This window comes from Phallusia mammillata, chromosome 2, assembly GCF_965637545.1.
Source record: "Phallusia mammillata chromosome 2, kaPhaMamm4.hap1.1, whole genome shotgun sequence".
NCBI classification, from domain to species: Eukaryota; Metazoa; Chordata; class Ascidiacea; order Phlebobranchia; family Ascidiidae; genus Phallusia; species Phallusia mammillata.
Window position 1 is genome coordinate 3,127,726 of NC_137253.1, and position 26,394 is coordinate 3,154,119.

General features: G+C 36.6%; 1 protein-coding gene and 1 long non-coding RNA gene across 3 annotated transcripts; one reads left to right on the forward strand and one right to left on the reverse strand.

Annotated features, from left to right (window-relative positions):
* Positions 1–42: 42 nt before the first annotated feature.
* LOC145212118 (uncharacterized) lies at positions 43–19,260 on the reverse strand. The gene is made up of 32 exons (XM_080080151.1): positions 19,243–19,260; positions 18,676–18,845; positions 17,748–18,604; positions 17,441–17,545; positions 17,118–17,290; positions 16,918–17,023; positions 16,754–16,852; positions 16,241–16,396; positions 15,720–15,797; positions 15,314–15,412; positions 15,062–15,148; positions 14,559–14,657; positions 13,832–14,047; positions 12,934–13,149; positions 11,975–12,061; positions 11,248–11,346; positions 10,272–10,370; positions 9,079–9,359; positions 8,469–8,618; positions 7,738–7,887; positions 7,215–7,315; positions 6,954–7,145; positions 6,385–6,623; positions 4,754–4,867; positions 4,418–4,534; positions 3,810–4,090; positions 3,249–3,398; positions 2,579–2,728; positions 2,342–2,442; positions 2,088–2,270; positions 1,534–1,766; positions 43–820 (listed from the first exon to the last, which is right to left on the reverse strand). Exons 1-32 carry the CDS (start codon positions 19,258–19,260, stop codon positions 759–761), a joined length of 5,268 nt encoding a protein of 1,755 aa, XP_079936277.1. The 3' UTR covers positions 43–758.
* A 5,323-nt stretch (positions 19,261–24,583) lies between these two features.
* LOC145213893 (uncharacterized) lies at positions 24,584–26,394 on the forward strand. Of its 2 annotated transcripts, none has more exons than XR_013856911.1 (3): positions 24,584–24,667; positions 25,304–25,637; positions 26,053–26,394. It is a non-coding gene; the product is annotated as an uncharacterized LOC145213893 (long non-coding RNA). The 2 variants fall into 2 exon arrangements; XR_013856912.1 differs by lacking the exon at positions 26,053–26,394 and having other exon boundaries at positions 25,304–25,454; positions 25,533–26,046.

Genomic DNA, 26,394 nt, shown 5'->3' on the forward strand with positions numbered 1-26,394 from the left:
GCTGAAAAAAAAATGCAAAACTACAATATAGCTACAATACAATATGTGCTGAAGTGTGACATGACGACAAGCAAAAATAAAACATTTTACTGATAAACAAGATCTTTAGCGTATAACACTGAAAATCGTTGAACGTCGCCAATGAACGTCGATAACGTGACATGAATGTGACCTCAGAGTCGTTTTGTTACCCTGGACAGCGTTTACAACACACTTTTCATATGACTGCCATGCTGCTTTGAAACGTGTTGCTAATTTGTTGATACTCGGATGGGTAAAATGTTTGTTCGAGCACAAACTCTCAAGTTCAATTTTAGAGGCCCGTGTTTCCCTGACCAAGAAACTTGAGAGACATCGCTTCAACGCAGTGGCTAATCATTCGCCGGACTTGAAAAAAGATACAGGCTGCCCGACGGCGGACTAGTTTTAGCACAACGCATTCAGGCGTTGCCAGCCCACCGAGGATTGAAATGAAACAAACAAACCAACAAGCAATCTGTGGCTCGTTGTCTATTTCTGCATTTTTAAAACACGGGTGCCTCACACACTTGCGTCAACCAACTCTCTGATCATATACACTTTATCAGTTTGCCATTTATAACTTTAACTGTTTGTTTAAAATGCTTTGTTGAGTGCAGCGTGCGTTAGGGGAATATGAGTAGCAACAATAGTTCGTAGTTGGTTGAAAGAAGCCGCAATTGCAAACGTATTTCGAAATTCCGCCATTATGGAATATCGTTTCGTGGAGACCATTTCTTCTAAAAAATCACCGAACCGTTTCTCGCATCAATGTTTGTTACTTGAATCGGTCCAGTTGGAGCTAGAGATAGAAATTAAAGTTCATCACATGGGCATAAACTTATCAAAAACTTATGAATGCATCGGTAATTTTGTGTTGCAAACTAGAGGGGATACCCAAGACAGAACTCAAGTTAGACATCAACTTAGCAAGTTTAAAACGAAACAAAATTATGTTTTAATGAAGGCTAGAAAAATACTGATGTGCTGGTCGATGTGACTGAGATGCTTTAAAGCAGGGGTGGGCAACCTTTTTTACTGAAGGGCCAATTATAAATGTCAAAATTGGATCGAGGGCCGCACATGAGCATAACACAAAGTGATTTTGCTTTGTTTCTTACCAAATATGCTTAACTACAAGTATAATTCGTATTTGATTCTAACCACATATTGACAGATCGCAGAAAACTAGCATCAGGCGCATTAATCAGCTCAAAAATATGTAATAATTGAAATCGTTTGCCAGTACTTTTGAAATCCAAGCGTCTCTGCGGGCCGCACAACCTTTAATGAAGGGCCGCATGCGGCCCGCGGGCCGCAGGTTGCCCACCCCTGCTTTAAAGTGTGATATACAAACTTTATTTTGTGAATTAAGACAACACGAGTTACAACGATATATCAGTAACAACAAACTGAGATGTGTTGCGTTTTGTACAATTGTGCAATGTTTTCTTAATGCTGACTTTTAACTGGACAAGTTCACAGTTTTCAAAACAAGCAAAGACTTTTACTTACTTAAGTGACGATTCTCTAAGAAAAGAGACTTGACGATATCTCGTAGATTTGGATTCTTAAACCTGATCTCCAGTTTTATCTCCTTAAATCCGTGTTTCCAGTTTTCGCCGTCCGTCCTTCTCAGGCGAAACTGCCAGGAATCTCTGATGCCCTCCAGTATAGCAATATGTTCATCAGGGTTTGCTACCGCGTTTCCAGCACTAACTTGGATTTGAACATCTTGTCTTTGGTTTCTGCATTTAGAAAATTACAAAGAAAATGATCTATGTTGTTGGATAAGTTTAGTTAAAGTTTCGATTCAAACCAAATTCTTTCATATAAATGAGGGAGTGACCACTAGACGACGGTATCCATGCAGTATAATGCAAGAGATGTTGATTTGTGCTTCATAATAACATCTTGGGTTGCTGTGGTCGGTGATTGTAGGCTAATTTTAAATACTTCATCTTCAAATATTTTACCATTAACAACGAAAAGACCCTCACCAGACTACGTATTACAGGCTAATGCTAAATACGTTTTAACAAAACACAGTTTTTGATTTAAGTACTAACCCCAACAGAATAATCTTGTCAAAAACCAGGTTAAGCGACGTCACATCTTTTGCTGACTCAATGTTGTCGCAAATAAACACATGTGCGATGATTTCGGATACGATGTCTTCTTCGCAAGGAGAAACTGCCAGGATGATTGCCGTCTCTTTCATCAGACCAAAAAACTTTCCGACAACGTCATAGCTATATACAAATTGTTTCAATTGGTAATGTAAACCTTTTCGTATTATACTGAACAGTGTGTAATGCCATACATGCTAAAGTGGTCGGTTTTGAAGGTGAATGATCGGGTGGTTTGGTCCATCAAGCATTGTGTCAGAACTTCCCAGTCGGAATCGTTTGTTTTGTGGCGAATCTTGGCCAAATAGGAAGACAACTTGAATAAGTTGTTTATGAGTTCAATTATGATTATTATAACAGTTTGTGAAAATAGTTAAAAATGCCTTGCCAGGACAAACAAAACTCAATCACTCAATAACAAGTTAACTTACTTTTACGGCAACAGGAGATGCTTCGACATTCCGGTAGCAGGTAGGGAGTATGATTTCTATAGGTTTCCGAAACTTGAAACCTTCTGGCTCACATTTCAACATCGGAGTGAGTCGGTCAACGATGGGATTGTCAACGCCGAATAACGAAGTCTTAAAAAATACAATTATTTTTCTTTGAGGACTTAAAAACCATAGATGCAACATAGAGCTGTGGTTTTTAAACTTGTTAAGCTTGTGGCCATAGAAATTAAACATTTATTCCCTACCCAGGGCTTGCTTAAAAGTGTTTTGAAATTAATTTGTTACTCTAATACGATGGACGAGACTTTCTTTGGTGTCATGCACATACACATTTTGTTGTAAGTCTTAAAACATGAAATGGGACATGAACTCGGATATTTCTCGGCTTTATATTGGGTAGAGCTACTAACACCATACCTCAATGCAGCTTCACATTGAGCTAAATTTGGATAGGTGACACAAAGAGCCGAATTATTAATTTACAAGCTAAAGAGGGGTAGAGTTGAGTAGTAAGTTTTTGACGCATTTACGTTACAAAATATAGTTTATACACATACTTTTATATAGTTCATACAAATTATATACTTATAATTTTTTTTAAGTTAGACTGATGCGACTGATTGTTATTTAAAAGTTGTAGTTTTAAGACCTTTCGGTTTGTGGATCCATACTTGGAAGTGATTACAATTTGCACCTCATCATCACAAGCACCTTGGGGAATTTTAACTTGACAGCCACCCGCTCTTAGCGTTCCTCCTTCCAAACCCACGCGTTGCGAATCGGTGTGATAGATATAGTTCTGTTTGAACAAGATAAAATAGGTTAAAAACTTATTTCAACGCTTTCAACCGCCAAAGCATAGAGGTACACGAAAATGCTGCAGTTGTGAATAGGTAACGTTGCAGTAGAGAGCTACAGTGTATGTGCATGTTTTTACATGGTACAAACCAATATAATAAAAAAGCCACTTTACATTTTGTATAACTTTCATAGCAGTTGTTCTAATTGTTATTACCCCTGCTAATAGAACAACAAATTGAGTTTTATTCACCATTTTATCATAAAACTAAATAGCCAATGATCACGTCACATAAGGATAAAGTAAAAGAAAGATCTATTTCTATGTAAATAACTAACCCCTGCAATGACCCCTCTTCGGGGGTAATTATCCACAAGTTAACCAACCTCAGGTTTGCGTGTAAATACCGACCTGTTGAGATGTTACTTTTGACCCAGTTGAGCGAAAGAAAACTGAAACTATTTCTTCCAAATGTGTAGAAACTTTTACACTGGTTGCAGGTGGTGGTGTATGAGACTTTACATCCTGGTCTTGGATACTTGATACGTCATTGCCTTCCTTTTTCTGAATCTGTTGTTCACCGTTAAAATTACTAGCAATTTTGAAGAACAGCAGTGCTTTGCGATATTCCCGTTGATCCATGTGCGTTTTGGCGATTTCCCTTACATCAGCTGCAGTAAATTTGCGTTGACCTTGAAAAAGTAAAATTATCGTGTCGATCTTGTATCCAGAGTTGCACAGCCATATATAAATCATTGCACTTTAACTAAAATACATTTAAATGACTTCCAACTACATCGTTGCAATAAACACTTCAGGGGAAACGTTTTGTTTGTTTACGTTTTTTTGTACCCAGTGTAGGGGCAACTTTGAATGCTAACAATGTGTATGCTGTCTTAGGTTTCTTGCTCTATGGAACGCAATGCGGTTAAGACAAAATTATACCCTATAACCGTGTAAATACAAGGCGGTTAAAGACAATCCACAAAATGTTAGATTATTTTTTTTTGTAAACTCACGTTTGAGTAACTTTGTGAATTTCTGTCTTATCAATGACGCTTCTTTATAGTTTTTTTCTTTTAAACTGTTATGGTATTTCTGAATCAGCTGGTCTTCAAGTAAACGTTTGTTTTCATCTGAAAGTAAGTGAGTATGCAAATAGTTGTTTTCTTTGCGTTCACTAATAATATGTTCTGGTTGTCGTTATTAGTATCTTTGTTTCTAAAAAAAGTAGTTATTAGTTAAAGTTATTGTGAACAGTTAGCATTGTGGAAATGCAACAGCATTGCTATGTTAACAGAATTTGGTCAAAAAAAAAGGTTCTAAATTGTACCTCACATCGAACTTAAACTTACTTTTAAGAAATTCAAATAGTTCCTGATCAACTGCTTTTGCTTCGTCATATTTCCTTGTTAGAAAATTAATAAAATTTTGAATCGTCTCATTCAGGCTTATATTATTATATTCACCTGAAGATACAAAAATTGATAAAAACAGCCGTGAAACACTTAAACTGTATTGTTGTATGTGTTTATCAGTTGTACAATGGTTTATTAGTGCACGTAGATATTTAGCATAAAGGGCTTGTTTCGAATGCAATACGGATGAAGTTAGAAAGGTGGCTTTCTAATATACTTTCATTTTATATATTCTATATCATATTCACCAATTTAATATACACATCATTTGATTTACAAATATGATTGTTTTTGCAAACAAAAACGAATGGGTCCCCACACGCGTGTTTGTGCGGATTTACGGAAAGAAAATCTTGCGGTTATTTTTAAAATTCTTAAGGACAAATTATTAGAAAGCACTAACCCAAAGTATTTATTTTGCATGTCCGTATTCTTTTTGCATCATTATTGTCACATAAATTTATTGTTCTTCAGTAGCCTATTGCGGTGTAGTTGCCGAACGACCGTTTAAAAATCTTTTGACATGGTTTTAAATAGCACACAGTCCTTAGTAATTAACAATAATGTTTCTCTCAATATATATTTGACTTACGTATTGTTTCTGGAGTATATGTGTAAAAATTAAAGAAGCTACGTTGTGACAAAAAAATCATTCTCAACTGTGTTCTGCGTTTCCTACAAGTTGACCTTCAGTCGTCATAAGACGGCCAACTTGTCAATTACCGTTTAATAACTTTTTATTGGATCTTTAGAAAACATGTAGGTTTTTACCTTCATGTTAATCAACAACGTTTGCCTGAAATGTACAAAACCGAAATATCGTTTTAATCACTTCTAAGATACAAAACTTTGGCCTAAGCTGAAAATACGCGTGCTAACGTAATAAAACCACATAGCATTACTGCGCTGATGTCTACTAATCAAAAAGACTGCCTCTTAAAACGTCCGTCCACGCGTTCAGTTGCGATTTCCCGCTATGCATTAATTTGCCGCAATTGTAAACCAGTGAATTACTCCCTTGGGCTTTCCAGTGTACACATATTATGGGCTGTAACGACAACCATTAGGCCATTGGGCCGAAATTTTGATCACCAAATGAGTAACCCACTGCAAACATTTTTTTCCTAAAAATTTAACTTTTAGCAAATATAAAACGGGCTTGCATTTCTGACCTAAGGGACTGGAAAAAGTGAAGCCAATTATTTCGGGGTTAAAGGGGTGCAAAATGGGTAAATCCAATAAAAAGTTAGAATATTTAGAATAGCTTACATTGCACCAACCAACAAAGCATGAAACTCCTAGATCATGTACTTAGGTCAGTACAGCTGTTTTAAAGAAATTACGTTTTGGGGACCTGTTGTTGAACCCTTGGATCATTTTGGGTCAAACTTTAAGAGGAATAAATATGGATAAATAATTAACATCTGTGTAAATTTGAATAAATTTAAAGCACGCTTTCTTGACCAAACGCGTATAACAAACCAGCGTTGGACAGAAAAAAGAAAAAAATACGGACAAAAACAATATGTGTCACGGAAACGGGACCCCTAACAAGCAAAAACTTTTACTTATGCCCAAGTGACGTTTCTCCAAGAAAACAGACTTGACGATATCCCGTAGATTTGGATTGTTAAAACTGATCTCCAGTTTGATCTCCTTAATCCCTTGTTTCCAGTTTTCGCCGTCCGTCCTTGTCAGGCAAAACTGCCACGAATCTCTGATGCTCTCCAGTGTAGCAATATGTTCATCAGGGTTTGCTACTGTGTTTTCAGCACTTACTCGGATGTGGACATCTTGTTTTTGGTTTCTGTATTGGGTTTTACTTACATAAGACCGGTGATTTTGCATGTACAAACTTACAAAAATATAAATAAACCAATACATAGCCGTCTATGGAAGTGCATGTTTGGGGAATTACAAACCATAGTATGCGTGATTTATTTTACCTGTTTTTTTTTATTTTATGAAATTTTGCTTGGCATTTTTTGCGTAATATTTATTTGGTAACGTCAGTCCACTATAAATGCTACCGCAATGATGCAAAGCCATATTTGTCAGAACTTGTTATTCAGAATTATTTAGGCTGCTGGAAAACATGTTTCAACAAAACACCACAGTTTTTAACCTTAGAACTAACCGCAGTAGCACGATCATATCCAAAGCTGAATTAAGGGGCTTCTCATTTTTCGTTGACTCAATGTTGTCACAAACAAACACATGAGTCACAATTTCGGATACGATGTCTTCCTCATAAGAAGAAACTTCCAAGGTGATTGCCGTCTCTTTCATTAAATCGACAAAATCGCCAGCAGTGCAGATTCCGTCAAAGCTTTGAACAATAATTTTGGAATTTGAAATAATTACTAGAATGCATAAACATAACAGTATGAGAACATACATGCTAAAGTGGTCAGTTTGGAAGGTGAATGATTGAGTTGTTTGGTCCATTAGGCATTGCGTCAGAACCTCCCAGGTAGAACTGTTGGTTTTGTCACAAATCTGCGCAATACATGGTTGATAGCTATAGAACGATAGGTTAACAGGAAACGCACACCGTTTTGAAACTTTTGGAGGCAGACCTGTATGTCATGGGTTATACGTTGGTTTAAGAAATACCTTTTAAGCTAATTTAAAGTATTTACCGAATCACAGGTGAGTATAAACAGCAGCGTATGATATTTTTACTGGTAAACAGCACTTAATTGTTTTAGTTATTACTCGTCTGTTTGAATTAAAAAATAAATATTTAAATCGGTGGAGCTGTAAAAGTAAGAACTAAAATCACAAAATTCCGTATACATTAGATATTAAGTTCGCACGTTAATAGCTCCACCAATAACCTAAGCAGCAGAGACATAATTTGGTAGAAATATACAAAGGCAAAGCTGTGCTTGTCCTTGACTGTCGTTTTCAGCACTTACTGCGACAGAAACAGGAAATTCTTTGACATTCCGGTAACATGTAGGGAGTGTGATTTCTTTTGGTTTCCTAAACTTGAAACCTTCTGGTTCACATTTCAAAATCGAAGTGAGTCGGGCAACAAAACCATTCTCAATGTCTAACGGCGAAACCTTAAATAATAAAATTATTAAACATTAAAGTTTAGTGATTAGAGATAGTACGTATATACCACTGTGTTTTTCCTATTTTGATCATGGGGTTCACCGAGAAACTAGATGTTTTGCCACCCTTGATCCCCAGTTGTTCTTTTTGTGTTACGACACACAGTTTAAGAATTACGGACACATTGACTATGAATAAGCCAGTAATGGGGACCCATGAAAAAATAATAAAAAAAATCTAAACATAACATGACAAAAAATAGTAAATGTGAGGTTCGCGAGAGCTTTTTGAACAAACTGAACCTTCCTTTTAATTTTCTTATTGAAAATCGCGTTTTTTCACACATGTACAAACTTTTATCACGCTAACATGTAACATTATCTGCAATAACCTCTTTGCCTCGCTGTAGTAACGTATTGTACTCTACTCTTCATTACCTTTCCCACGGTTATACAACATATGTTTAGCCATCCAATTCAAATCTAGCCCTGTACTTTTTCTTGGCCAAATAAAAAACAAATCAAAAAACTAAACATAAACCAATTGTGTCTGTTGTTTTTTAACATAAATTCTAGTTTTAGGTGAAGACCTTTCCGTTTGAGGATCCATATTGTGAAGTGATTACAATTTCCACCTCATCATCACAAGCACCTTCAGGGATTTTAACTTGACAGCAACCCGCTCTTAGCGTTCCACCTTTCGCACCCACGCGTTGTGAATCGATGTGAACGAAATATCTCTGCATGCGAAAGGATAACAAAAGTTGAAAACAGTAATATTACTCAAATTTCGGCACTCTTCAACCAAACTGCATCACAGCATAAAAGTGCACCATAAAAAAATATTGAGTAAACGTTGCCGAAAAGAGGTACAGTGTGTGTTTATGTATGGTACCCCTATTCAAATACATTTTGCAGTGGTTCCTAACCGGGTATGAATTCGTCTCAAGGGAGCATATTCTTAAACTTCAGGGAGGCATTTATTTTATCTACATGTGGTTTGTAAATAGACATTACAGCTCTGGGAATATAACCTGTGAAGTTAATAAAAGGCCTAATTTTATCTTGGTATGGTGTAACATCTGCTATGCAGTCTATTGGGTAGGAATGAAATTATTTTTTGTGAAGTGAAGAATTTTTCAAAATAGGTTGGAAATCATTGTTTTAAAAGCAAAACAAGGGCGATGGATAGGCACAAACCTGTTGAGATGTTACTTTTGACCGAGTTGAGCGAGAGGAACACGAAACTTTTTCTTCCAAATGTGTAGAAACCTTTACACTGGCTGCAGGTGGTGGTGTATGAGACTTTACATTGTGATCTTGGACACTCGATGCCTGATTGCCTTCCTCTTTCTGAATCTGATGTTCCCCGTAAAAATTTCTTGCGATTGCAAAGAACAACAGTGCTTTGCAATATTCTTGGTCTTTCACGTGCTTTTTGGCGATTGCTCTCATATCCTCTGCAGTGTAATTGCGTTGACCTTAAAAAACAAAATTACTGCGTCGATATTGTGTCTTAAGCTTCTTATTTTATTGCAAGCCTGTTGAATCAGTTATATTTGATTCATTTCTCTCTACTCAACAGGTTCCACAATGTTGTAGAGCAATACTGCTTCAGTTTCTCGCCAGAGTTGTAAACGAGCCTGAAATTGGATCCCGTACCCGAAAGTACAAGCCCCAAACCCGGCCTGTACCCGAATCGTTTGTGAGAAGACAGTTAAGGCCTGAAAGGTCCGATTTACAACTCTGACTTAAGCACAAGACCGCGCCCACCACTCGGTCTATTTTTATTAAGTTTGTGTGTTCTAATCCTATTTCGATCGCTTGTGTTTCCCTGAGCAAATATTTTGAGTGACATTGCTCCAACCCAGTGGTACCCGATGAGTAGAACTAATAAGCTCACCAAATCACTGCAAGCCGTAAAAGTCGAATAAAAAAATAATTAATCTGACTTGCAATATAACAGGAAGCTCGATGGTAGACTAATTGTGAGTATAACGCATATAGGCGTTCTCCCCACTCTAGAGATGGACCGAGCCGAGCCAGACCCCTGTACACGGTACCGAGCATCGCTGTTTTGATGCTCAGTGCTCACAATTTGATCTGAGCATTATATTTTCATGTTAATGCCCAGCTAATATACGAAACTGGTGTTCGAAAGAGTATAAAAGTACAAAAATGACCGTTTTTAAAGCGTTAGATAGTAAAATAACGCGTACATTTTGAGGCCTGTACAGCTTATAATACACCGCGGATAACGCAAGTGACATGTTAAAAATACGAAACTATCGTTTTATTTTAGAACAAATGTTGGCCGGCTAGAACAAATGTAAAACGTAATTAGCCTCCAGATAAAGTTTGCAGACTGACTAATCGTTTTTTAACAAACTCACTTTTGAGCAGCTTCGTAAGTTCCAGTATTGTCGATTTTGCTTCGTCATGTTCAAGGAATTTTTGAATCAACTTCTCTTCACGTGGACATTTGTTCTCATCTTAAAACAAAATGTTTTTTGAGGCTAACTATTCACTCCAGAATTATTTAAATTGCACAAAAATTAACAGTGTAAAAACGAGTATCATTAATAAACAATATCATTTTGCCCACAGACAAAATCAGTAACTCATTACCAGGCTGACAACCATGACAGAGGCAACCTTACATCCACAGAACTGTAATGATAATAAAATACAACTATTCTGTTGTGTTACACAATTGTTTGCACGGTGGTAAAACTTATGTTTCATTTCAAAAGCGTAGCGTACGACTTCGCGTGACGTCGTCAATGTTTCAATTGATTCGGCCGAATTTATTTGGCAAAACTGTCGAATATTCGGTTCCTGTTAGAACCCTATTTAGCCGATTTGGTGCATTCTAGTTTTACAAATCCCACTTGGATCTAAACAGCAAATATCTTAATTACACTTTGTGATGTTTTTTACCAGTTGCAGCTTGTTAGTGCACCGGAGTTGAAAAGTGTGATTCGGGTTCGGGCTAAGTTTTTATACTCGGGCTTGATTCGGACCTGACTTCACACTTAGCATCATTTTTGCTGAATTTTCACCGACTTTCGGGCTTGATTTAATTTAATAGATTTAATATTCAAGGTCAGGTTCGGATCGGATCGGGTTTCAGGCCCTAATTGCAGGTCCACAACTCCTAGTGAGACACCGAACCGACTTTTAGATCATTTGAATGTTGATCGACTTTCTCGGATGCATGTTTCGGAATTGCGTATCATTTTGGCCAAAATAGTTTTTTTCACAAACTATCCTGTTATTCTAGAACAAATGTTGGCCGGCTAGAACAAATGTGTAATTAGCCTCCAGATAAAGTTTGCAGACTGACTAATCGTTTTTTAAGAAACTCACTTTTGAGCAGCTTCGTAAGTTCCAGTATTGTCGATTTTGCTTCGTGATGTTCAAGAAATTTCTGAATCAACTGCTCTTCCCGTGAAGGTTTGTTCTCATCTTAAAGTAATTGTGTTTGAAAAACTAACTAGTGTGTGAGCAAGTCAGACTAAAGAAAATATTACGCTTGTTTACGTTTTATTTAATGATGTGTCGGCTTTGTTTACCACATCGCACAAAACTTTAGGCGACGTGCAGTGTCAGTCATGCGTAACCAAAATAAGCAGGATAACAAAAGAAACGGGAGGAAAAGAGGAGCTGGACTACCATGTTAGTATACTATAGTAACATCACTGTTTGCCTGGCGGTAAATCTTATGTTTCATGTCAAAAACGTAGAGTACGACTTCGCGTGACGTCGCAAATGTTTTGATAAATTCGGCCGAATTTAGTTGGCAAAACAGTCGAATATGCTGTTTTCGCTTTGAACCCTAGCCTATTCGATACAGTATGTCATCTTATAATACTTTAATAATCTTCTAACTTAGATCTTAATTGTTCTTCACGAAAGCTGTACCATGGGCACACAGAAACACGAAATAGCTTTTGTGTTATTTCATGTACAAGAGAGTAGCCTGTAAAGTGACCGCTAGTCAAATAATTTTTCTTTGGGGCGGATTGGTTTGCGACGCCTAATTTAAGTTTTTTTTTGTCAGCAGCCAGGAACAAGGAAAAAAAATATATGTCACCTTGAGGTGGATTTGGAGATATATAACCGGAAACTGCTCTCTGTGACGTGGGTGGAAGCTCCTTGGTGGCTTTATTTGACGCCAAATCTGAAAAGCCAGTGTTCGTTAAGATCAGCGGTTCTCTAGTTATACGCCGGTGCTTTTTAGGTGGTTTGCAAGTAGCTTTCAGCTAAACTTCGGATCAAGATTTGCAACCCAACTGATCACCCCTGTTTTGGGGCGAACTTTGTGTGCATTTATTTCTGGAAAATATCATTTAAGTTTCGCGTTGTTTTTAGCATATTGGTTGGATCAAAAAATACAAAAACTTTCAACAGAATTATAGCAATATATGAGTAAACTCAAACGCTTTTGTAGAAATCTTATTGATGCAATACTTTGGAAATCCGTTGTAACCATTTGATATAATTTCAAAATACACAAATCGCCCGACAAGCAAAATCATCCGGTATACAGCCCTGTTAGAAAGGCATGTATGATGTCCTTTGTCTCAGCGCTTGTGTCGATAACAAGTGAATACAAATAACTTTATTCTAGCTGTGTTTCAAGTACTCATAAATTGATTTAAATTTGAGATAATATACAGTAAATGGCTTCGCATTATTAATAACTACCCATTGCGATCCACTGTTAATTTCCTGATCTTGGATTTGGCCTGCCGCATTTAAAAAGTGGACAAATAAAAGCAGGGCGTAAATCGTAGCTTTGGCTTGTGTTTAAAATCTCTTGATCATCAAAAAGTTTTGCAGTTTTACAAAGTTGATTTTGAACTCTCATTCAAACAAAATCGATAGTTCGCGTAGCGTCGCTTTTTCTATAATAAATCATAATACGCTATTAAAATGAAGCCGATCTTCAAAGCATGTCATATAAAAATCTAGCCAACATCTAGATTTGAACGCACCACAGGACTTTATCTAAAAACAACTGGATAACTTTTATATTTCCGTATTACGGACCCGGTGTTGACTCTTTTTGGAGTCTCTTCGTCGGCTGTGTTGAGGTTATACTGGTTTTGCCTCGAACTGCGACGTTATCAGTGGCACTTTTGCTTTCCGAAGTCAAACCCCGTTCGTCTCTTAAACGTTGGAAACCAGGAGCCTTTAGGTCTTGGGTCAATCCCAGTGGTGACGTATGTGTAAAGGTTTTGGTGCTTTTACGCGTTTCTGTTAAATCTATAAATGTTAAATCAAATGTCAAACAACTATGTGTAAAGAAACAACAAACACACAATGTATATTTCAGAATCGCGATGTTAATTGTGCAAAACATCTTTGCAAAATAGCAAAACAGAATACACAGTGGTTTTGTTCCAGACTTGTAAGTTACACCTTTCAACCTTACAACGAGATGGTTTGTACAGAAAACCGATCCCAGGTCGGTTACAAGGAACAACACGGTTGGAAATTTACAACAATGCCAGTCAAAACTCACAAATTGAATAAGGTGAAACCAACGTTAAGTTGGGATACAATGAGAAATTTTAGATACGCAGCTTGCTCGTAGACCTAGTTTACCTCAACATTTGCACCCATTTAAAACACTAAATCGTTAACAGAAAGAAAGCAATGCGTGAGCTCTTACGTTTGGGTAGAAATCGATACAAAAACATTTGATCATAATTCATAATATTTCAAAAAGTATTTTTTGTAGACGTGCATTACTCCAATGGGTCGGAAACGTACGTCCGCCAACCAACTTATCCGGCCCGCGGTCCTCTTATATAAACAAGTCGGGTTATAAAAACTCACTTTTTGGGAGGAATAAAGCCATATTTTCATTTGTATTTAGAGTTCTTCCTGTATAACACGTTCAAAAATCCTGGATAAATGTAGGTTATATTTCCGTATCACTGACCTGGTGTTGACTCTTTCAAAGGTGTTTTCGTCATCTGTGTTGAGGTTACGTTGGTTTTGCCCTGGACAGTGACGTCATAAATGGCGCCTTTACTTTTCGAAGTCAAACCCCGATCGTCTCTTAAACGTTGAAAATCTGAAGCCTTTAGGTCTTTGGCCATCCCCAGTTGTGACGTATGTGTAAGGTTTTTGGTGCTTTCACGTGTTTTAGTTAAATCTATAAATGTCACACCAGCAATTAAACAGATGTGTATAAAACAGAAAAAACGCGATGGTGACTGTGAAAAACACTTTTACAATGTAGCAAACAAGAATGACGCAGCGCTTTTGTTTCAGACTTGTAAGTTAAACCTTTCAACCTTACGAAGGGAACGGCGTGAACAGAAAACCGATCCCTGGGTTACAAAGGACAGCATGGCCGGGAATTTACAACAATGAAAGTCAAAACTCACAAAGCCGCAAATTAAATAAGGTGAAGCAGACGTTCAGTTGGGATATCAAAAAAAATATTTGATAGCGATATCAGATTGCTGCTTGTATTTGATTGGCACGTGTTGCATTATCTCGCAATGTTTACTTGTTAATGCTGGTGATCCCGAAAATGTTACTGCTTGTATATTTTGGATTGTTTTAGGAAAACCTGGGGTTTGTATTATGATCATGCTTTAACTCAGGAAGTTTTAAACCACATGCGGCCTGTGAACACTTTTTTGGACAAACCACTTTACCTGACGTTAAATCGATCGCATCTATTTTCTCATCTTTCGCACTGCTCTGATTTTTAGTCGAATCGAATAATTTTTTTTCCTTGGCAATTGTTTTTGTTCCTGGAAAAAAAGGGGTTGTCAGTATTAAGTTTCTGCTGACAGTCACCGTTAAAAAAAACTTAATTATGTCACCTTTATGTGGGATTGGAGTTTAAATGCAGTTTTCAATGTTTCTGTGGCTTGTAGATTGCTCAAAGGCGTTTTTTGCCTCAACATTTGCACCCATTTATTTTGTTATTTTATCGTTGTATTGTTGAAATTGCACATTATTTCAACATATAAAGTCTCATTCTGGCTACACTAGACAATACGGCTGATCTCTTGTCACCAGCTGCACTGACGAGACCTTACAGGTCGAAACAGTGGTGTGCAATGTCTGCAGTCTACATGTCATTTATTGGCTTGACAGTTCAATGTTATTCTCAACATTTAGGAATAAACAAACAACTGTAACTGCACATTACCTGACGGTGCCGTGGGGTCGGAATTGTCAGAACCACTCCATTGTGTCGTATAACGAAGTTTTATCGGGACCTTGCGTGCAGTAAAATCTAAAAAACATCATTTGTTTTATAATTTTCTAATGCACTATGGCGAAAAGATCCCTCAAACTAATTTAATGATCTAACACTATAACGTTGCAATTAGTTTGAGTCGAGTTGACACTTTTAAGATGAGGCATTTACGTTTGATTTGCATCTTAAGCGAGGTAATACCTGATGCCCAAGGAGGCAAGTCTTGCCTTTTTTCTGTGGGTTTAGTTGGACGTTTCAACGTTTCGCCTGTCTGTGGTTTCGGGTTAAGTTTTGCACCACCTAATTAGCAAATTGTTTGTCGTTACTAAGAAGGCTTAACTAGCAAAGAACAGTTATATAATAGCAAATGTCATTAATGTGTACATACACAATGGTTTTAACAAAAACAGACACTTATTTTACTTGAACCTTCATGTGCATCGAAGCGTGTCGTTTTAGTATCTCGTTTATTAGGGACAGTTTTAAGTTAACGGTCTATTAAAGGTCCCTGTACACGAACTTAATGCTCAATTAACAAAACACACAAATTTATCGATAATGCAGGTTTTTTGCTTTTTAAACAATGTACGAATTGCCACATAAGTACCTGGGTTCCCCTCTCTTGACAGGTCGATTGCTGCTTTGGTTGATTGTTTCAGCCTCTCATTGAAAGTTTCGTTCACGTCTGAAAATTTACCGTATTTGAATTGAGTTTAAGTTTATCTCGCTTGGTGAAAGAACACATAGCTTTATAATTTAATGAAGAAATCACCAAAATTTACGAAACTGACATTAAACAACTAACAGGTACTTCTGACCTATTCCTAGCTATGTACTGGCCTATTCCTAACAGGTACTAGCCTATTCCAACTAGCAGGTGCTTCTGGCCTAGTCCCAGCTAAGTGACAAAGCTGGAAGTTCGGTTTGATTCGATGTAACGCCTTCAAAGCTTCAGTGTGCCTGGTGTCCTACGATATATATATGAGTGTGCCGTGAGCGCTGGTCTGCATGAAGGGTTGGTCCAATTATGCTTAACTCAGCATTAATTACATTGTTCAAATTTATTATAAGTTATGATGGCTGATCAGTGCGGGCGGAAACTACACATAAAGGTCTCGATTCATTTACCTGGTTTTGACTCCACTGAGGGCGGAACAACCTTTGCCGATCGTTGAAAAGTTTCTTTGCTTTTGTGTTGGATTTCAGTTGCCTTTGTTTTAACGGGAAGCTTATCGTGTACATGAAGTGGAGGTTTTTCAGTGCTTTTAAGCGTTTTGGTTGAATCTGAAAATTGACACATAGTTTTTGCAATGTAACAGCATTCAATGAAGAATTAAGCTGTTCGGGTTTCAAGGCTGTCAACCTCATAAAATAATTGCGTGTACAGCAAACCGACCCGTTATCAGGTTACAAGGATCAACAGGGTCGTGAATTTCAACAAAAGTGAAAAGTCAAAAGGTGAAACTAAAGTCGAGCTGATAAACAAAACTAACATTTACACCAGCTAGAAATTAGTTTCCGATATTGGATAGCAATTTCAACGAGCAACTGTTTATATATAGAGCAACCATTTTGCGTTTATTTCACTTTTAAGTAAAGTCATTACTTCGTTTTCATTGGGTTTTTGAGAGCATGGCTTACCTGATGTAAATGGTGTTGCCCCTTTTCTTTCTTTTACCGCTTCTGTCTGATGTTTAGCAATTTCAAACATCTGTGGATTCTGGGCGAAGTTTGTTTTTCCTTAACAATATATTGTTGTTATTTCACTAATAAAATGCAACATCAAAAATCTAAAATCACGTTACCTTGAACTGGAAAGGAACTATTCTCATGGGAAATACCTTCCTGTGACGTATGCGGAAGCTCTTCTATGGTTGATCTAGCTGTCAAATCTGAAAGTTTATATTTCAACTGTGTAAGTCTTTCATTGTTACGTTTATTAATTAGTTCTAAAACTGTTAAAGCTATTGTTAACAGATGGTGATTGGTAAGAAAAATTTATCACCAATTCAGATTCAAGGTTATAACTGCTGTATATGTAAGTTTCTTTGTAAGCCATTACCAACAACAAGCAATCAACAATAACGTAAGCACCGTCGTGTGGAGTGGTAATGAGAGTAAAACGCCTCTTGTCTTGTTTATGCGGAAAATCTTCGATGCTTTGATCTGCCGTTGGATCTACGAAATTTCATTGTAAGTTTGCTTCAAATCAAAGCTGTTTGTACATTTAAGACTGAATGGTGGCGACAAAAACGTTTTTCTTTACCAACTTCCTTGTTGTAACACAAACAACGAACACAAATGCAAATATGAATTCATCTACTTTACCCGAATCTCGCGGTAATGTCTTGGCGTCTGTTGTTAGAGTAGACCAGTTTTCTTCGGTTCTTGCTGGTTTGGTGGTTTGTTTGAGAATTTGAAGGGTCGATGGGTCTAAATGCAAAACGGTTGTTTTAAGTCGGTTTTCTTGAAAAAGTATTTTCGGATTAACGTCATATAAAACCGATTGATTCTGTTTAAACCAATGAAATGTATGTCCATTGGTTTCACTGTTTTATAGTTAAAAAAGACAATAATCGTCAGCCTTGCTGTTGATGGTTTTGAATCATTATTGAAACTGTCGTTTCAAATTTACCGATAAATGCTCTGGCTCTAGATGAAAACTGGTGAAGTTGAACGCACTCGTCCTCATTGAACGTTGACTGTTCATCTAGGTCCATTTCCTTTAGAGCTTTTGTGGCTTGTGAAAGTAGATGAGCGGATTTTTGCTTGGCAAGCAATTGATTTAGAATGCGTGTTACTTCATTCATGTTGGGACGTTTAGTAGGTTTTTGATCCCAGCATCGTTTCATCAGTTTTTCCAATTCTGAGACCATTTTCTTCTCTTCGCTCTTCAAAGTTTCCATCAGTTTGCGTATTTTGCCACAGTCTGGTCTTTTTCCTTTTATAATAGCATTTATTAAATCTGTTAAATTTACACTTGGATAGGCAGAATTACGCGTGAGGACTTCGTATATCAAAATAGCAAATGAATACACGTCGAATTCTTTCCTGGGCTTCATTGTTTTATCCTGCAGTTTTTCGGGAGCTGTGTACTGGGGCGTGTATTGTGCTTTCTCCTTCGTGCTTCTTGCTGAAGAATCTGCAGGTGCTTGGCCAGTCAAAGTTGCCAGCTCTGCCCCGCCGAAGTCGCCAATTTTGCAGTGGAGCTCTTCATTGAGAAAAACGTTTCCCGGTTTCAAGTCCAAATGCAGCAAACGTTTGTCAGGTAGATTGTGGCAGAACTGAATTCCTTTTGATATTTCGGATAAAATTCGAAGACGCAGGCCAAATCCCAAAGGAATGTGTCGGTTGAAAAGGAGACTGTTAAGGTCTCCGCCTTTGTAGTATTCCATCACAATTCCCATTGTAAATGGCCATTTAACATAGCCAAGGACCCGGACGATATTTTGATGGTTTGCTTTCTCCAAATGCTGCATTTCTTCATGTATTCTGTTAAAATCAGAGGTATATTTTCTAGTAAAGTTCTTACTCACTCTTCTGTAGTAAATAGGACAGCATACCTTTTCACCAAAGGTTTTCGATCCTTGTCACTGGCTACAGTGAACACTTTGATAGCAACGATCTCTTGCTTCAGTTTATGGTAGCCATATACAACGTCTCCGAAACCACCCGACCCAGCGACGAACTTCTCGGGATCGCATATGATGTCCTTCGGCTTAAACTCAGGTAGCTGTGGTCAAAATTGTTTAATCACAAACCGTAACTAACAGCAAAGATGACATTTTGTGCGTTACTTGCCACATGGGCCAAACTATAGTAAATTAAAACCACGGCAGAAACACTATCCTGACACGATAGATTTCCAAAGATGGGGCGAAATATCAGTTTACATGTAGAATGCAACTACTATCTTATGTTTTACAGCTATAACTGCATTTTGATCTCATATTACCAAATGCAGTCTCTCGAATAACAATAATGTTGCAAAATCACCTTAACTCCAAACAATTGTCAAGCGCGAGAAACTTTTAATTAACGCACTTAACATAAGGCTAGTGTGAATGTGATAATCACACTTTGTTAGTTTTCTTCTGCATTTAGTCAAAAAACAGATAGTAGTAACTTACGTCAGTTGTGCTTGTCATGTTTAATTGCTATTGTCACATTACAAAAGTTTACAAACTATTCTGTAAAATCAAAAACAAAACAAAAACTCATTAAGCTTTCAATGCAACAGAGTTTAAACGACACAGAATGCTAGTAGTGCTCTGCTATTCCATAAACAATAGTAACATATGACTGTGTGTTGCTGAATAACAGGTGCTGGTTCAGAATTGGAAATCTAAAACCAAAAACTTCTTTTGTTTCAGGAATCCACAGCTGACTGCTGTTGGTTGTAAGTGATGCCTAAACAGAAAACATGACAGGTACAAAACAATGGCAAAGTTCTAATGTATTGTTTGCTTTCTGCCGTCATGACACGGGAATATAATCTCATAATTCCTGTCGCACTGTGTCCTTGAATTGTCAGCTACGTTAACTTGGCTTTCGCAAGCCACAAAATCTAATTTATCAGGAGCGAACACATGAAGCAATTTCAAAAATTAACAAAGTGCAGGCTATTTCTGCAGTGTTTGTGCACGCATGGGTTCTGGAATATTTTAATGCCTAGAAACAGTGTTATGTGGCGTATAATTAAAGTTCTCGTTGCCCACATATATTTCCGAAATGTCGATTAGGTTCTGCGATAACTAGCTTTTTGTCTGTTGAAGACGGATTGAAAAAACAGCAATGAAAACCTCATTTTTTTGTAACGGGACAATCAGGTTTTGTCCATGTCATCCCAAAATTGCTTTTGTTACGTGAAACAAAACAAAACTGTAAGCTGGGTGACATTAACACCACAACAAACGAGATTTTGAGGAGATGAAGATTATCAAAGTTGATTTAATACAGGCGCTACCTGCAGTCCTCTTTTGCTTGAAAGCAATTGTTATTTTACCCAAACGGTGGATTTTCAGGTCCCAGTAAAAATTTAAACCTTCTACTTTGTTGTGTTATGGACAAAGTTTTTCTACTTTGTTCGTTTGAAGCGAACCAAACATTGGAGCAAAGCAATGCAAAAATTACGGAATCCGTCCCTTGAGACCACTGATCTCTATAAACACTGGATTGCGCTACTGGCCGTCACGGTTGAAGCAAATTGAAGCGTAATGGCGGCTGAAAAGGAAGCCCCAAAAATGCATTGCGGACAATGGGGAAAGAGTGGAAAAATGACGATAATTTTTGTTTTAAGCATTTGTACAGCGATTTTTTTTTCGAGTGTGTAATAACCAATAAATATGCGTAGATTGACTGTGATGTGTATTAGTGTAGGTGTACTGGATATACGTTATTAAGTGAGTGTTAAATTAAATCATTATTAAGTGGAAATAAATGTTTTATTGTGCAATATAAGTAGTTTTCGTGCTTTTTTAAGTATTTTAGATATGAATTCAACAAGATGGCTACTTCCTTCACACACATTACATTGTGCTAATCCAAACTGCTGTTTTTGACTGTTATCAAACTTCAGGAAATTCTGACCAACATGTGGAATAACGTTTTAATTAAAATCACAAAACCTAAACTAATATTTCAACTATTTTAACCAAGGATGGCAGTACGGTACGGTACGATAGTACGGTACGGTACGCAGCAAATTTCATCAAAAAGTACGGTACGTAGGTACGGTACGCAAAGAAAGCTTAGGTCCTGGTACGGTACGTGGTACGGTCCTTCACTAGAGCGTACCACCGTACCAAAAGCGTACCGTACCTCCGTACTGGTACGCTTAATAAATGTTGATCAAACGGTCATTTTTGCATCATTACTATTTGCAGATAATATCAAAATTGTTCAAAACTGGAATTTAAGTTGTTTATTATATGATTTTATCACAATGTCCTTGTACCAAAATAGTGCTAAGTCTAAAAAAGTTTATGACGTCACTGCTAAATATATTGTGCTTACGGGCTGACGCTATGCAATAGGAGGGTTACAAAAACGCGCACATGACAAAAACTGAGATCAACTCGGCATTTGTAATTGATTTTCATGTAAGTTAAAAAAAGCTAGGTACAGTGTTGTTGTCTCTTTCGTAGCAATGATTTTAAGAAACATGATGTTGAAAATAATACATTGTCTCTGCACGAGCCCATCGTAGAAAACACATCAACCCTTTCGAATAAGCTGGTTGTAGTGGGGTAGCTTGAGTTATGGTTGCCATATCGCCCCTATTTTCTAAAATTTGTCCTTATTTTGAAGGGCGATGTCTTAAAAAAGTTCATTGTCCTTATTTCTAAGAAATGTTCTTATTTTTGACTTACGTCCTTATTTTGTCTTATTTTCCACGATTACTAGTCAAATCCCTGCTACAAGTAAAAGCAAACCTAGACCTGAGCTGTTGTGAGATGAACGAAGTATTTTCTACGAACAAGGAGTTGCTGGAACAGATTGTTCCTGGGCAAAAAAATATGACATGTGATAGCTATGTATGGGGCGCCGTTGACGAATAAATTAAGTTGCTGCAAGATAGCTAACCTGCAGCGAAACATAGCTAACTTGCAGCAATTTAGCGTTGCAAGTCAGCTAACTTGCCGCAAGTTAGGTTATCTTGCGGCAACTTAATAGTTAACTACTTGATAGTTAACTGCATTTGTTCAAAAACGTTTGTTTCGTTTCGTATGAAAATTAGATTTTTTAGATTGTCCTTATTTTTGGTTTCAATTGAAACTTAAGTCGAAGGCAACTCTGTGAGTTTAGACACCTCTCCATTAAGTGCATGTCATAAAATGTATCCAACTTAATCCCGATTGGTTTATTTGAAGGTACGGTACGCAAATTTTCGTACCGTACTCGAGGTGGTACGGTACGTCTCGATTTTTGACATTTGGTACGGTACGGTGGTACGGTACGCTCTACGTAACGAGGTACGTGGTACGATCAATCGAATACGTACCGTACCGTACTGCCATCCTTGATTTTAACACTATTTGACTTTTTTCTCTCGATTGAGTGCATTTAGTTTGGGTGTTTATTATCTTGCCATGGTGATATTATGAAGTTTTGCAATTCCATTTTACATTTATTTGTTTCCAAACATTTCAGACATAATAGGGTTTATATTTCTCCAATAAGCTACCTTTATTGTCTTTGGTAAAATTCCACTGGAATGTTTCAGTCTCCTCCCAAACCCTCAAGCTTTATGACACTGCAAGATTACAATTCAGCATTTTTTCGACAACAAATACACTACAGAAGGGTTGGAATCAGATTAAACATTTTTTGTGTGTATACTGTTCTACTTCCACTGTGTATGTTTTGTAATTATTTCTGACACTGCCTGTAACATGATATTCTGCACATTTTGAACTTAAACTACTTTGAGTTGTTGTTTTTTTTATTTTGTGAATGCACCATCTGTTACAATGGTGATCATCTGACAAAAAATACAGGATATCTGTATGAACTTGTCTGGTGTATTTGTTGCCTTCAGTCCTATTTAGCAAGAATTTAAATGTTGGTGATAATTGGTGTGCAGGTGTGTTTTTGCAGAAAATTGCATATTAAAAAGAATAAAAACAATATTTTATGATTCTGACTGGAATAGTACATAAATAGGCAATTCATTTGGGTAGTTAAACTTGTCCACCCTAACTGCTATAAAGTCTTAAATGCATTTATATGCACATGTATCCCTTTGAGATATTAGAATTTTGTTAAGAGTTTGTTGTTTGAGAATTCACAACATTAGAAAAAATTTATTCAACACATGTTGTTTGCAAACTGAAAAGGCTAGATTAAATGAGCTAATTGTGAGCTTACTAGATTCATGGTTTATAACATAAAAGCAAAATAATGTTGAACCTACTACAAAAAAAACTTTTAAATATTTTAAACTTTAAAAAACTTTTCATATTTTAGCTCCAAGATTTTGCTGACAATCAAAAACAGCAGTTTGGATCAGCACAAGGTGATGCTAAATAAAGTATCACATCGTCTTGTGTGAAGAAAATAGCCATCCTTGTTGGATTTGTGTCTTAAATATTAATAAATGCATGTAAACAACTTATATTCCACAATAAAACATTTATTACCACTTAATAATAATTTATTTCAACATTAACTGAATAATGTATTCCCAGTACACAAACACTAATACACATCACAATCAATCTACGCATATTTATTGGTTATTACACACTGGAATACATGCGTCCTATTAATCTACAAATCATGTCTTAAAAAATCGCTACACAAATGCCTAAAATAAAAATTATCGTCATTTTTCCACTCTCCCCCATTGCCCGCAATGCATTTTTGGGGCTTCCTTTTCAGCCCCCATTACGCTTCAATTTGCTTCAGAAATCACCCAACCGTTCAACGGAGTAGCGCAATCCAGTGTTTATAGAGATCAGTGCGGGTATCCAGCAGAGCCTAGGGATTCAAGTATCGTCTCACAACGATAAAAACGCTATTATTAACATGGGGCAAGTGTTTGTATCAATCTGAGTGATTCTGCGGTTAGTTTGTTTGCTGTGTGCTGACTGCTACAAACTTAAAAGCTGTTGCCAATCGGTGATTTTTATACTCTAACCTTAATTATTCGTTCTACGCACTATAGGCTGTATCATTGATTTTGCATGTTGGTAATTTTTGTGGTTATAAGTTGTCCGCTACAACAACTACAGTTCGTTACTATGCAACATATCAATAAAAAATCCGAAACTTTGCCGCTACTTTGTGGGCTGTATTGTATTTTGTTTACGTATGCAACAAATAAAGTATAATACATCATAGTTATATGGCACGTCATGGTTATATGTTGTATTATTAACAGTAAAACGAACTTGACAGGATTATAAAACGCATTAGCTGCACCTGGTAAGGAGAAATGCGACTTAAAAGGTTAAAATCTTGTTTGAGAGAGAATCAAATAGTATTAAAGGCCGCGCATCTGCGTTGTGCAACATGGCTTGATTACACCCGGTTAAAAAACGATGGTAAACAACAACAACTATATCAAAAAATCTAACAAACTTTTTCGAATCCTTATTGCCCCTAATGTCTCAACCGAACAGTCATTTTTCGCAAGTCATGTTATTGAACACATATTGGGATGATAGCTTTTCCAACAGCTGGACTGGTGCTTGTGTAATTAATGTGGCGCACTTTCGACCTATTTCGCACAAGCGGTATCCGATGTAAGCAAAGGTAATCGTCCCAATAAAAATATTAACCCTTCTACTATGTTTTTGTGTTATTTTGTGCAAAAGAAAGTATTTTGTGTTGATGGAAGGCAAACCTAATGGCCGAACAAAAACGAATTAATGCAAAAAGTACCACATCCGTCCCTTTAGTGAAAATGCGTGACTGTGCCCGTTCCCTCATGGGATGTTTGCAGTCTTCACTGATAATAAGTTGCAAATGAAAAGACTTTTGCAAGAACCAATCAGAAAAAAATGTTCTATTTTATTAAAGTGTTGCTCAGGGAAATACTTGTGTTGGCAGGTAATACAATTTTTACAATTACAGCTACAACTCATCGTAGCTAATTCTTTAATCACACAATTGTGATGTCACACATATGCACTGTTTGATTGTGATGTAATACTTAAAGTGCATACAAGGTATTTGCGAATTTCTAAAAATTACTGGCATTTGTCAGCTTAATCGAATCCACTCATTCTATTTTTAACAGTTATCCTCTCTGCTACATGGTTTGTTCAGTGTGTTGTTTAGGTTTTATTAAATGTGTTAAACCTGATCCTTAAAAGTTTGAAAATGTAAACTGTTTATTTTCCAGGATTTTACAACATAAAAAATGCATAAAAATGTGTCAAATTGTCAGTCTAACACTTTGATTAGTTGATCCATTCCGTATTATGTTCCAAACAGATCCTTGCTGTTATTTTCATACTTCATTAAATTGTTCACATACTTAAATCTGTACTTCCTATTTCCAGAATATAATTTGCTGATATTAGACATTTATTTTTCATCTTGTAATAAGCTGAATATCACTTCTTTGTAGTTTTATTTGGTTTAAATCTGCTAAAGTTCTCTGCATTTAATTTTGGACCATAGCAGATTGAATATATAGAGTATGTCTACTCAATGTAATATTATGTTGTTTCTCTTAAACAGCACCAACAACATTACCACTCAGTGAGGGAATAACCCAGATTATGGATTACATGACAATGCCCCACTTACCAGAGAAAAAGCTTAAATTGGCCAAATGTACTATCTTTGTATGGGATTAAACTTCCAAAATGGACATGTTGGAACAAATTAGGTATATATAAGTTTTTGTGTTTTTACATTGATATAGCTGTTAATTTGTGAATGTTTATTTAAAACTTTTGCCTTTTAGTATCACACTAGAGAGCTGGGCTGAACATAATGGTATGCTGTTTTGATAATAATCACTGAATAGCAGATGTGATTGGGTTAAAAAAGCCACCATGACTGTTTGCAGGTTTGTATTTCATTTTTCTCCTTATCCTGTGCAAAATACAAATCAAAAGCACTATTCACTTAACATTCCAATGCCAAAACTACATGTATTATGTTCTTTTATAGATTCTATGGTTCATGTTTTGTGGTTCTGAGAAGTTTTGTGTGTACCATGACTTAAATTGAACATACATAATTAGTTAATTTGACATTAATTTGAGTTACTGATGTTTAGCAATGACCTATTTTTTACACCTGTTGTTTATTTAATACATTTATTTCATAACAGTCTGTGAGGGGATTCATTCTGACTTGAATTTAATTGTTTGTGTCTATTTTAATTCTCGGTATGTGCATGGAATGTCATAAATACTGCTTTCTTTGTTAAGCTTTGAATGCTTACTTGAAAACTTACTGTTACGCTTTTTCTCTCACAGTCCTATCTTTGTATACAACTACCAACTAATTTAAGGAATCACTGAAATCACTGAACGACATTTGCTGCTCACAGAGGAATGTACCATTGTCATTCTGCCAGAATAAAAACGAAAAAAGGAATGCGAAACGAGAGAACGTCACGGAAGGATGCGCAAAGAACGTTTTGGCCAAATCGAAATATTGACAAAATACGCTAAATTTAATAGAATTTTTGAAATCTTTTCGGGCCCATTATTTTCTTTAAATTCGCCTCATTGACTCATCTTTTAGTCTATTTTAATAATCCGTTTTCAAAAAAGTGAACGCGACTCGATAATTACAGCAAAATGCAATTAACTATC

What these genes read in the sequence shown, in the direction of transcription:
- LOC145212118 (XM_080080151.1), bottom strand. An exon ending in TGCGATCGATTTAACGTCAG is followed by an intron (nt 14,048 to 14,558) that starts GTAAAGTGGTTT and finishes TGACATTTATAG; the next exon opens with ATTTAACTAAAACACGTGAA. An exon ending in ATGGATCCACAAACCGAAAG is followed by an intron (nt 2,729 to 3,248) that starts GTCTTAAAACTA and finishes GTATTTTTTAAG; the next exon opens with ACTTCGTTATTCGGCGTTGA.